Here is a 12,739-nt window from a genome sequence, read left to right on the forward strand (position 1 = left end):
TTTATTTTCAAGACTGCGGATTTTGTGGAATTATGCAAAGTTAGGAAGGACTTTTGTAAAATCTCACAATACCTTTCCGCTGCCGCTAATAAAGGTACTGTGTCCGTTTGAAGTACAAAAGACAGAACATTTTTATGGACTAACAATTATAAACTATAAAGTGTGCTTCAAGCATTAAACAATGGGGGGGGTGCATACTATTTAGCTTTCATATTATGTGTTTTTACACATACTGTGCGCACCAAGGTTTCCCAGTAATGGAAAAGTATTGCGACATCTAGCAAAAGTCTTTTTCTTCTCCATGTCCCTCCCGGGGCTCCGTAGTAGTATATGCCTAGGTGCGGATTGTATGTTTCCCTGAATGCTTTGCTCTTTGCCTTCATGTCCCTACTTGATCTGCTAGAGCGCATACCAACGGGATACACCAAGACTGGCTTTTCTGCCGCCTGTGGCTTTAAGGCAATCCGGGCCCTTTTGGTTGTCCTAATGACATCATTGATGTTGTCAATGCTCCTCAGAGAGTAACAAGAGGGAGATACTGCTTCGGCAGATGTACGTTCACACGGAAGCGGCTCTGGAGACTATAAACATTGAGTAGAGCGAAAGAAAGAAAACTGGGGCATGAGAGCCGCTAGAATCCGATCCCATCCTTCGCAGCTTACGGCCCAGTCTGTCTGACAACCACCGGTCCAGCACCGCCGAGAATCCAACTCTAAGAAAAACCCCAATTTCTGGTGCGTAGTTATTTGAGAGGGGGGCGGAAAAAAAGGGGGGAATGAAGGGGTTTCGTCTGGTTTTTAAGTGCAAACAGAACTAGAATAGAGAACATCGGAGAGTGGGGGGTGCCGACATTGAGGTTAACGGGGGTGCCCAGTACGAGGGTGCGGCTTCGCTAATAAACGTGAAAATATCGGCAATTGAAGTTAATTCGAATAACAGTCGCCGACTTTTAAGACCAGTGCTTATGAAATAGTTTAAAATGCTGAAGAGCCAATTATAAGACCTACAAACTACAACCAGTGTAGCTTACTATTGAGATGTACACCGCTAGCTAGCTAACTACCCTTTTGTCCTGGTGTACGCAGTGAGTGTTTTTAAGATCACCCAGTGGATTGAACTGTTTTTGTAGTAGCTGAAGTGTCACATTTATTGCAGAATATCCGTTTATAACAGAAGCTAGCTGTCCAATAAAATCCCATGTTCGTATGTTAGGATGGTGTTTACCAAAGCCAGCTTGCTCGCAAGTTTACCGAATCCATTGCACTTAATTGTTAAGAAATGCAAATTTCACACGCTGCTGGCTTGGGAATTACACTGAGCAGCTTGTGTTTATTATTTTTAATCGCACGTTAATTTCGTCCAGTATGTGCGATGCCCCTCAGTTATAACAGCGACGGTCCTCAGCCGCTGGGAGGTAGACTAAAGTAGGGGCCAATGTGTTGCTGCTGGACAGCTGGGTGGATACTGAGGGGGGCCCAAAGCAGTGTTCTTGTGTGTAGCCTTTCCTGAACAGTCTAACCAGATTAGGGATATTACGGTTCGTTTTTTGATCTCGAGACGTTCTGGAGACCATCTAGAGCAGCGTGACGTCATAATGGAGCCTCCGTGGCCGTGAGTGCGCTGTAGTAGTATTCCGAGGCTCTCTTGCTTTTTGCATGCTCATGGCCAAAGTTATTTAATATTTAGGCCAATCGCACATAACAAGGCCAAAAGCTAGCTAGCAAGGCTAGCAGATTGACTAGACTGTGAACGAATCGATAAGTCACTCGATTAGTGCCTTCGATTTCTACAGGGAAGTCGTTGATCCCCATGTATATTTGCCTCAGTAGTCCCATGTCCAGATCGGTGTGGCAATGACTAGTGTTATTACGCCATATGTCTGTGGGTTCCCGTGTATGCCTGCCTTAGCTTCCAGTGTTGGATTTGCACGTATATTCACTGTCTACTCAGCTGTTACGTTGGTAAATCTTGGTTCACTCCTGCTGAAATCTGATTAACCTGAAACATAGCAACTAACAGCAGTTTAGCAGTTCCATTTTGTGTCAATAAATAATCTGGGGTTATCCAGTACTTATTTAACTTATTTGCTCAGATAACAAAATAGATACATCCATATTGTTGACCCTGCTCCCACACAATGCCTCGTTTGTAATGTTACAACAGAACATCGAAATCATTCAGGCTTCCTTTGCTAGTCTGCCAGCGGAATATTTCTGTCAAGTAGGCCACTTATTTTGCAGAGAGGGTGGGGGGGGGGGGGGGCTACACAAAATAGAGGAACTTCAGACATTAAACGTAACCGTCTAAGTACTTCTGCAATAATGGGTTTACATGAACTGATGTTACACGGTGCATTAAAACTTGTGACAATCAAACGTAAAAGTATTTTTTACCGAAACCGTGACACGATGACTAAATACACACACACACACACACACACACACACACACACAACAGTAATGTCTTAGTTGGTGTTTAACTTTCAGTGAGTTTTTCCAGAAAACTATTACAGTTTAATCCATTTACAAATGGCCAATTTCGCTACTACTTTGCGGTCGCCCCAGAACGTAATGGGTGGATTTTCTGGACAGCCTTTCGGACAGATCTGGACTGTATGGTCAAGTGGATATTTTACTAAGCAATTTGCTGAGGGCAGCCATCACAAAGCAGACATCAGTGACTCACTGTGGTGGCTGGGGATCCCTTTTTCGTGTCAATATGCAAAAGAAAGGATGCTCTGACTTTGCAGATTAGCAGCTAATCGTTGCAAATTATAAAGGGATTCGTGTTTAACACCCATGGGCAGCAAAGCTTTATTCAGTTTTGTTCAACCTAGTTCATTGACTTATTTACATCGGTGCTACTTACCTTTTATAGCTAGACGTTTTTGTGGATAAATCTGCCTTTCCTTCTTAAGTTAAAGCTAATAAGTTAGTGATAAGATATACTGGTATGGTGGCAGCATTTGTGGGAGCACTCCTATATACTGGGGTCAAGCTCATTGGAGCAGTTTACAGCCCTTTTAACAACTGTTGGTTATCCAGCTGAACTGAAATTTGTACCCTCTGCCATTTCAGATTTGATTACTTCCTGTGTTTTTCACTTTTCCTCCATTACCCTCATTACTTTCCTGTCATCGTTACCCCCCCTCCCCCCGTTTGTCTATATTTATTTTTTTCCGTTTTGGGGCAGAGAGCTGAGTCGCAGTGGGGGTTAGGATGGGGTCGTCCCTGTAATGTATACCCGCCATCGATCGACTGTTTGCCCTTCCCTTACCTTGTGGGTTTGTGGCTCTGTGTCCCGGCCCCCCCACCCCAGGGTGCTGCTCAGACCCACACCATGGATCTCAGAGTTGGGAATAAATACCGGCTCGGCAGGAAGATTGGGAGTGGCTCCTTCGGAGACATCTATCTGGGTAAGACTACGCCGTTAATCTTCCACTGCAGAGAAACACCCCCTATTCTCTTGTCACCCCCCCCCCAAATGATTGTCAATGTTCCTTGTACAGCTTGTCTTTTCTGGGGCTCTGTTATGGGTCGGGTCAGAGTCACTTTGCAGGGTCGTGTTTGAGTGCTGCGTCCAGGTCATAAACACCGCCGTGGTATCGACCTACGCCATCTTGTTCTGTTGCCCAGCAGATGGTACCATCCGAACTCATTCGCCAGGCATCCCCTTGTTCATTGGGGTGGGGGGGGGGGGTGGGGCTCATAGTTGCGAGCACCCCGTCGCAGAACTCCGTGCTGCGCCGCTGACCGCGGCCATTCTGCACATCGCAGGTACCAACATTGCGACGGGCGAGGAGGTGGCCATCAAGCTGGAGTGCGTCAAGACCAAACACCCGCAGCTGCACATCGAGAGCAAGTTCTACAAGATGATGCAGGGTGGAGGTGAGGGAAAGGACTGAGGGATCAGGAACCAATGTGGGGGGGGGGTCTTTGTCTATATCTCAGGTGGTGTTGTGCATTGAAGGGCCATATTTTGCCTCTGTGTGTGTGTTTGACATGAATATCGATCCAGCTAATAGCTCCCTGTTGCTGCCCCCCCCCCCGGCATGCCTGGCATACCCCCCCCCATGCCTGCAGTGGGAATCCCCTCCATCAAATGGTGCGGAGCCGAGGGAGACTATAATGTGATGGTCATGGAGCTTCTTGGACCCAGCCTGGAGGACCTGTTCAACTTCTGCTCCCGCAAGTTCAGCCTGAAGACCGTATTGCTCCTAGCGGACCAGATGGTGCGTTGGCTCTGCCCCCCCGCCCTCCCCCTCTGCTGACCGCTTTGTGCCCTCCGGCCCCTCCCCCCTTTGGCCCCATTTGGGCCAAAAAGTCCCTCTGGTGGCCTCGGTCAGTAGCTCTGAAGCTGCTGTTGCAGTGTTTGTGTATTGATCCCAGTGCTGTGCTCACCTTGCAAATGCAGTGTTTCTCACTTTGGCTGCTTCACACTGGGAAGTTTTTATTCTTTAATACCCCCCCCCCCCCCCCCAAAAAAAAAAAAACAGATTTGCATCTGAAAGGCCATTTTAAGCACAAAGACACCAGTGGCCCACGTCTCCCACCAGTTTGTAGCCCTCCTCTTCATTTTCTCGCCTACCCCAGATCAGCCGTATCGAGTACATCCACTCCAAGAACTTCATCCACCGGGATGTGAAACCCGACAACTTCCTCATGGGCCTGGGGAAGAAGGGCAACCTGGTGTACATCATCGACTTCGGCCTGGCCAAGAAGTACCGCGACGCTCGCACCCACCAGCACATCCCCTACCGCGAGAACAAGAACCTGACGGGCACAGCGCGCTACGCCTCCATCAACACGCACCTGGGCATCGGTAAGGGAACAGGGGAAATGTAGCCTTGTGTGTCAGCCTTTATATTATTTTATTTTTATTAAATGACCTGGCACAGAAGACATTGTTTTCGACAGTCCGTTACTGGCTGAAATTGTTTAATGATCGTGTGTTTTATATGGGAATAAACGTTTTCTGGAGGACTTCCATGGGAAGCATTTTTTAGCGCTCCCATGTCGTGTGTGATCCTTAATGTGGTCCCATGCGACTGATTGGCTCGCAGCAGTCACATGTCACGTCCTCTACGTTGACCCCAATCCTGTCTTGCCTCCGCTGTGCAGAGCAGTCCCGCCGTGACGACCTGGAGTCCCTGGGCTACGTCCTCATGTACTTCAACCTGGGCTCGCTGCCCTGGCAGGGCCTCAAGGCGGCCACCAAGAGGCAGAAGTACGAGCGGATCAGCGAGAAGAAGATGTCGACGCCCATCGAGGTGCTCTGCAAGGGCTACCCCTGTGAGTGCCAGACGATGCACCTGGCAGGGCCGGGGTGTCTCCCGTTCAGCATGTCTCTCATTTCGTGTCTCTGGTCCCAGAGGACAAACCCTATATTCCAGTGTCTTATTCCTAAGCATTTCACTATTTCCATGACGACTCTGTGTTGGCGCTGCAGCATCACAGCTCCAGGGTCGTGGGTTAGATTCCTAACCCCTGGCTCTGCATTTATGGAGTTTGCATGTCCTCCCCTTTGTTTTCAAGCTCAGAAACATTCATTCCGGATAGCTGGAGTCTCTAATTTGCGTTGGATGTACGATGAGTGTGTCTGTGAGCGTTTGTCCCCTACAACGGACTGCCATTCCATCCAGCGAGTCCCCTGCCTTGTGCCCTGCACTTCCTGGAATATTCACTGTGACCCTGAACTCTGACAAGCAGTTATGAAGCTGGGTGGATGATCTAAACTGGTGTTTTTTAAATTCATAATAATGAACCACTGAACACTCAGACTCTCACTGCAGATCACCTCGTCCTGTGCATCCGCCTGTTTCTTCTCTGTCCTCCCCTCTCATGGCCGCCCCTGCTCATGTCCCCCCTCTTACAGCCGAGTTCTCCACCTACCTGAACTTCTGCCGCTCTCTGAGGTTTGACGACAAGCCCGACTACTCGTACCTGCGGCAGCTCTTCAGGAACCTCTTCCACAGACAGGGCTTCTCCTACGACTACGTCTTTGACTGGAACATGCTCAAATTCGTAAGCCGGGCCTGAACTTGCTTGCCGTCGACAGCCGCGGTCGGTTTGTTTTATTCAGGTGAAGCATTTCTCTCTCGCAGATGACTGAGGGTTAATATCCTTAAGGTTCAGTCTTTAGTCATTCTCGTGCCTTTTTCCCCCTTTTGTTCCCGAGATGCTTGTTGTAGTGGAAACCTGCCTGGAATTCTTCAGATAGGTTTTTACATGTAAAAAATCATGTAATGCAAGAGGGAGTAACTGTGTAACAGTACAAGATGTTTAAAACTTGGTATGAAGAGGCTGAACCGCAACCGGTATAAAACAGGAGGAAACTGCACCAGACTGGATACTGAGAATGTTGCTGTAAATGTTTAACCATCTGTCTGCTGTCAGCATATTATACGTTCAGGGTGCTTTTCCACCGCACCAAGTACCGTACTTTCAGTACTTTCGGTACTTCAATAAAGTACCAAAAGTATGGTACTTCTTTTGTATCGGTTTTCCACTGGCGTAAAAACTGGTACCGGCGCCAAATGACATCATCAGTGAATTCAAACATGTTGTTATGATCCTTCACATCAACATGGGTTTGGATACCTTTGTGTTTAGCTCGTATGTGTGTAGTTTTACATGTGCGGTTTGTTACTGGCTTTTCACTTCGGCCGCTTCGATTTTAGAGAATCTCTTTGCCTTTCGTTAAATGGTGGACAGTGAGCTTCGAAGATGTTCTGCAGGGTTGTGTAATGGCGCTCTGCGTGTCCCTGAAATGTCTAACATCCTGTTGTTATTTCATTTAACTGCTGAGTGTAATCAAGGCAAAAGAGCCGACAGTGATCTTCCCCAGATCTTTCATCTGTAAGATTTTAAAATGCGGTGAAGATGGCTATCAGTGGGCCAGAACGGCTGTTGTTTTCGGCCTAAATATTTATAATTAACCCTGAGAGTGACGGATTAATTGCTAGAAGTAGGAGTGTGACAGATGTCAGGTTCTGAACTTTGGTTTGTATTTAGATCCGTTCCGCTGCTTGTCGGGTTTGTCCCTGACCCTGACCCTGCTCCTTCCTCGGTCACGCAGGGTGCCAGCCGGAGCACAGAAGACAGCGAGCGGGAACGCAGGGCTGGCGAGGAGCGGGACGAGCGGGTCGCCCCCGGGCCCCGCGGTTCGGCAGCCCGCGCATTACCCCCAGGCCCCAACCCCCAGGCGTCCGGGCGGGTTCGGAATGGACCCGAGGCTGCTGTCATGGGCCCTGCAGCACGAGCACAGCAGCCTGGTGAGTTTGGTGTGTCTGACTTTGCCAAGGAGCGTGCGTGCGTGCGTGCGTACGTGCGTACGTGCGTGCGTGCGTGCGTGTGTGTGTGCGTGTGTCTGTGTGTGTGTGTGTGTGTGCGTGTGTCTGTGTGTGTGTGTGTCTGTGTGTGCGTGCGTGTGTGCGCGTGTGTGTGTGCGCGTGTGCGTGTGTGTGTGTGTGTGTGTGTGTGTGTGTGTGCACCCGCATGGTTCAGCTGTGCTCCCTGTCTCTGCCCCTGCTAAAACCCCATTTCTGTGCTCAGTGACTGACCACTATAACGTGCATATTTTGGATTTTTTTTTTAAGTTATTTTTTATACAAAATTCACTTGAAATCCAGCTTAGTTTTAATTGGTTTTCAGTGTGGTTCAGCATTTATTTTAAAGATGTATTACTGTCTAGCTTTTATATATTTTAGTTTATATTTTAGTAATTTTATTTATGGGGTAGACTGGAATTTGTAGCGCTATTGTATGTGCTTGATTAATAATCCATAGTGCACATTATGTGCTAAAGTCCTTAAAATGGGCAAAATGTGTTCCAGGCTTATTAAAGGTAATGAAACGTCAAATAATTAATTCAATATTGAAAAATGTTAAAGTTTTTGACGTTCATATTTAGTTGGTTTCGGAAGCAGTATTTGTTGTTTTTAATTTAAACTTAAAATTCTTATTTCAGTTCACGAAAATGGTTTCTCGTAGTTTTCGTTTTCGTTAACTGTAAGACTCTTGCTCCACACTCCGCCAGTGCAATAGTCAGGTTTCTGAGTTTGCGCCCCCTTCCCCAGGAAATACGTCCCCCCGCGCCATCACCCGGGCAGAGCGCGATCGCAAGGTGAGCATGCGTCTGCACCGGGGCGCCCCCGCCAACGTGTCGTCCTCAGATGCCACTGGCCGCCACGAGCAGCAGCGCGTCACTGCGGCACAGGTACCCCCCCCCGCCTGACTCTTGCCTTTTGCTCGGCTCAGCTTTCTTGTCACCCCCACAAAATCTTTCATTTAGAATCTGCAGCGTGACTTATTTACTTGGGGTGTAATATCCTATCTGATGCCCCCCCCCCCTTTGCTACAATAGCTCCAAAGCTGCTGACTTCTAGTGATTCAAAGTATATCTTCAGTTTTTTAAAAGAAAATTATACCTTTTCCTGCCAGTACTTTCCATCGGTCAAGCGTTTGGCCCTGTTTACCCCTCCTCCATGCAGGTCGGCATGCCATTCGAGCACCTGGGGAAGTGAGCCCAGCCCCGCCCTCCTCCGCCCTGCTAGGCCGTGGCGGGGCTGCCTGTGGACCCACACACTCTCTGATCACTACAGGAATCGGAAAACCTCCACCAGATCCTATTCTTAAACGTTCGATTAGCCGTTACACTTCGCCGGATACTAAAACGCATAATGTTACGCTGTTGTCTCTTTTGAAACCAGCAGAGTTTATCGCGAGAGTGAATAACAGGAAGAAACAAACGAGCTTTTGCAAAACAACCGAACAAAGCCATGAAAGGATGGGATTGGGGGGTTATTATTCTCCACCTGGAGGTGGAGGTGGGGGGGGGGGGGGTTCTTACCTACGCCTCACGGACAGAAGATCTAAGTCCACCAGTCCTTCCAGTTGCTACACTGTCAGGTTCACCAGCATTCCCCGTCGGCCTCGGATGACGTCGGGTGACGTTTAATTTGCCTCTTTCGTTCACAGAATGCCATCACTAAGCAATGGAGAATAACAGTTTAGGTGCTAATTCAGATTTAATCATATCTGGACTTAATTTTTTTTTAATGTATCCATGCTTTCTATGTACCCACAGACATCTTTGTTTTCAAATGACCTACTCTTTGACAGCATGACTACCCCCCTCCCCCCTTCGGTTCCTCTTGTCACGTGTGTTGTGGAAATGTCATGGTCGGCTGCCATGTCGTGGGGCTTGTATGGAACAAATCGAGTCTCAGGAGGGAGGTACGCTGGGCGGGGGTGGGGGGCAGAGGTGGAGATGTGAGATGGTCAGATTTGGCAGGAGAAAGGGGGTACGGTAAGTGAATGTAAGTGATGTTTGGAAGGGTGCGGCACCCCTCCCCGTTGTATGCGAACGACCGGCACAAAGACTGCTGAGCCAGCATGATATACTGTGGGGGTGGATAGTGGAAAGGTATGTGCCTTTAATTACAGGCCCCGCCCCCCCCAACTCCAAGCCCCGCCCTGCCCACAATCTTAGCACCCTTCCCCTCTTTTTACACTACATTTGAGTGTTCATAGTTTAAACAAATCCAGAAAAATACCACTTAACTCCCCTCAAAAATACGATTAACTTTGAATTTTGTGTGTGTGTCTTCGTTTTAACCCTCTTTTGACCAGATGCTGAAACCTACCCTGCTTATGGCCAAACAGTTTACATTAATAATCTTTTATTTTATTCAGATTCAGAGGTTTTAGACAAATGGGGATGATGTTTAGGGTGGGGGGGGGGCGCTTTTTATGTCTGTAAATATTTATATTTTTTCGTCTGTTTTGCCTAAAGCCAAAATGTTGTTTAAGGTGTCATGTTGAAAGTAGATGTGGGGATGAGACTGAAACATGAACAGGTGGGTGTCTGACTGTAGTTACACTGCCAGCCGGGTCATTTTTCTCTGGTACGCTGTGCCAGGTATTCAGAGTTGGGTACAGAGTGACACGTTTACATTTGCAGAGAGTTCCTTTGTTCCTGTGAGAATTTCAGTGCTGAATTTTATTTTTTTTTGCGCTAATCGACGCATGGACTCCTAATTTCTGTCGTGAGCCCGAGGTGGAAGTTAACAAATATCCTGTATATATTTTCCTGCTGTCTGTATATTGAAGAACTCTTGAAGAAATATCTGTCCCCTCCTTGGTGCCGTTATTCCAGTGGTATGGTCCACCGCGCCGTCTTCAGTGTGCTCTGTCCTGATTGGTCCCTCACAGTGATGTCATGTGGTCCCCCTGTCATCTACTAACCTCCAGCTCCTCTTCTCTAGGGTTCTCTATTCCACCATTTGCATTTTTATTTTCCTTTGCACTGGGTTCCGTTACGAGTCGCTTGGCCGTTTGTCGTCACCACCTGTAACCTAGCATGCAGTTTTTATTCCTAACCAGAAATTTGTGTTGACTCCTTTTTTGGAGGAATGGGGAGGGGTATTTGATTTGGGGGGGATGGAGGGGTGTCTTGGAGTCACGGAGTTTTTCTTGTACAATGTGGAGTTTATTTGCTTACTGGCTTCTGTGACCTTTGGTTCTGAAGTGCGATTCGGATGTGGGCCAGGTTCATGTCACCGGATTCTAACAGCCCCCTTTTTTAAAAAAATAATAATAAATAAATAGTGTTTTACTTTTTTCTCCTCTAAAGTGAGATGGTGGGCAGTGTGACGCTGGCCTGGGAAGGGGGTGTGAGATACGCTATGTATTGTGTACTTATATCTTGTACAGTTCTTTAACACGCTTAACTTTATTTACAACAGTATTTGTGTATATTTTATGAAGTAATAAAAGTTTTTTAAAAGCCACTCTTCCATTCTCGCTTCCCTTCGCTGTCTGTCCGTCTCTGTCCGCCGTCGCTTCTCCTCCCTCGTTCGGCTGAAATGAGGGACTCTGCAGCCGATCTCATACTCGCAAAGCCCCCCCTGTTAAGGCCAATACCTACGGCTGAGGTCTGTTTGAAAATGAGCCGTTCAGGGGGGATGCCGGCGGACGTTTTGGCATTTAAATATGTCACCATAATGTATATTTCTGTGTGAATCTTATGCTGTATGTTTTCCATCTGCCTGTTCTGCTCAGGGTGAGGTTGGGGCCAGGAGTTTGTCTAAAGCAGCACAGAGCCCTAAGCTAAGGTACGCTGGGAAATTCATCAGAGGTCACTATATGCATGCAAGCACCTTTATAATCATACACTTAAGGGCCGTTTAGAGTCTGTTAGTGTTACTGCACGGCTTTGGACTGTATGCACGAACTGTAGTATCTAGAGGAAACATAAATGAGAGAACTTACACACGTCACACAATAAGCAATTACTGTACGTCACCTTGTATAGGATGCAGCGAATTGCACACTGTTAGAGTGTCATCGTCCCATTGCTCCTCTCGGTGAGGCTTGGGATGGCGGCTTTCAAAGCTAGTTAGACTAGGCTCCTTTTCTACGGTTGGTCTCCTCGTTATGGCGGATCCCTGGGCATACATAAGTTAACTGGGAGATATTTTTGCCCTCAGCGCGTCCTGAGTCTTCCCCAGGCCCCCCCACCCTTTGGGATGAGCTCGGAATGGCTCCTCTGGGAGGCGTTCAGGTTGCCGCAATGTTCAAACCACCTCAGCTGACTCCTCTCAATCCAAAGGATCCGTTTGAGGTTCCCCTGGTTCCCCGAACGCCTTACCCTGTCACGGAGAGTCTGGCAGACAAGGGTGTGACTTTGGATTGAACATTGGGGGGTGAGGTCCCCACCCACTTATCATGACAATATGATTATTTGGGGGGTTGGGTTGTATGGGCCGGTTCTGATTATTGGGGGGGTGTGGGTACAACCTCCCATTGCCCCCATAATTTACACGCATGCTCACGGCCTTGATCATTCGGTCGTTATCGCTGGTGCGATAGACTATTCAATTTCACCCCGTTTTACCCCCACGGACCTCTTCAGTCCCCACAAAGCTGCAGTCAGCAAACTGATCCATCCGTCAGTTATTTCTCAGCATCATTCGTGAAGATCCTGAGGTCCTTGAACTCCTTCGCTAAGGTCAGACTTTGTCCCCTCGCCAGAAAGGATCCCTCCTTTCCAGCTGCCTCCCGCTTATGGAAACGTGTCGGAACACCTGCTGTATGGGCTGCTCCAGTACGGCAAAAGCATGACATCATCTGCAAACAGCAGGGATGCCACTTCCAGCCGCAGCTGCCCATGACATCCTGTCCGAGACATGCAGGACCGGAGACCCACTCGGATGGGGGCCACCTACTTTTACTGCATTTGTACAAAGACCAAGGTCAAATAGCAGCCCTGGTTTCCCGTGTTCCTGTAGCACCACCCACAATATGTAACGGGCCTTGTGGTCAGATGCCTTCTCCAAGTTTAATGGTCCTTCTCCATTAATGTGTCATGTTCTGACCTCCCATGCTCTCTGCCGTCCTTCCCACATGTCCGGATGGTGCCCAGGGTGGGCAACTTCTGAGCTGGAGTCCTGGTTCAGTCCTGTCAAAGAGCGTTGTCATGGGTCCAGCCTTCGACCTGCTAAATCACACAGGCCGGCACAGAGAACCAACTCATTCATGGACTCTGGCTTTGCCCATAACCACAGTCTACACCTGCTTTCAGCAACCAGGCCCATTCTTTCTTTTCTATAATGTTAGCACGCCCAGGGGGGGGCTTGGGCAGGCAGTTGACCTTTGACCCCCAGAGATTTGTCTTTCTCCCCACTTCGGAGTTCTTGGTTCCTGTCCTGTTGTCTTCTGGCATTCATTCTTTCTTT

General features: G+C 48.2%; 1 protein-coding gene across 3 annotated transcripts; it reads left to right on the forward strand.

Annotated features, from left to right (window-relative positions):
- The first annotated feature begins 380 nt into the window (after window positions 1-380).
- LOC125742741 (casein kinase I) lies at window positions 381-10,792 on the forward strand. Of its 3 annotated transcripts, none has more exons than XM_049015046.1 (10): window positions 381-734; window positions 3,319-3,415; window positions 3,777-3,887; window positions 4,083-4,231; window positions 4,593-4,821; window positions 5,121-5,291; window positions 5,875-6,023; window positions 7,078-7,273; window positions 8,078-8,217; window positions 8,492-10,792. In XM_049015046.1, the coding sequence occupies exons 2-10, from the start codon at window positions 3,340-3,342 to the stop codon at window positions 8,522-8,524; spliced, it is 1,254 nt and encodes a 417-aa protein (XP_048871003.1). In that variant the 5' UTR covers window positions 381-734; window positions 3,319-3,339; the 3' UTR covers window positions 8,525-10,792. The 3 variants fall into 3 exon arrangements, with proteins under 3 accessions (XP_048871003.1, XP_048871002.1, XP_048871004.1); XM_049015045.1 differs by having other exon boundaries at window positions 382-734; window positions 3,331-3,415; XM_049015047.1 differs by lacking the exons at window positions 7,078-7,273; window positions 8,078-8,217; window positions 8,492-10,792 and having other exon boundaries at window positions 382-734; window positions 3,331-3,415; window positions 5,875-7,071.
- The last annotated feature ends 1,947 nt before the right edge of the window (window positions 10,793-12,739 follow it).

This window comes from Brienomyrus brachyistius, chromosome 5 (genome assembly GCF_023856365.1).
Source record: "Brienomyrus brachyistius isolate T26 chromosome 5, BBRACH_0.4, whole genome shotgun sequence".
In the NCBI taxonomy this organism is placed as follows: domain Eukaryota; kingdom Metazoa; phylum Chordata; class Actinopteri; order Osteoglossiformes; family Mormyridae; genus Brienomyrus; species Brienomyrus brachyistius.

Bases quoted from the DNA above. Each gene is read 5' to 3' on its own strand.
- LOC125742741 (XM_049015046.1), top strand. From the start codon at position 3,340: ATGGATCTCAGAGTTGGGAATAAATACCGGCTCGGCAGGAAGATTGGG. The intron at 3,416-3,776 runs GTAAGACTACGC...TGCACATCGCAG, and splicing joins CTTCGGAGACATCTATCTGG to GTACCAACATTGCGACGGGC. The intron at 7,274-8,077 runs GTGAGTTTGGTG...CCCCTTCCCCAG, and splicing joins AGCACGAGCACAGCAGCCTG to GAAATACGTCCCCCCGCGCC.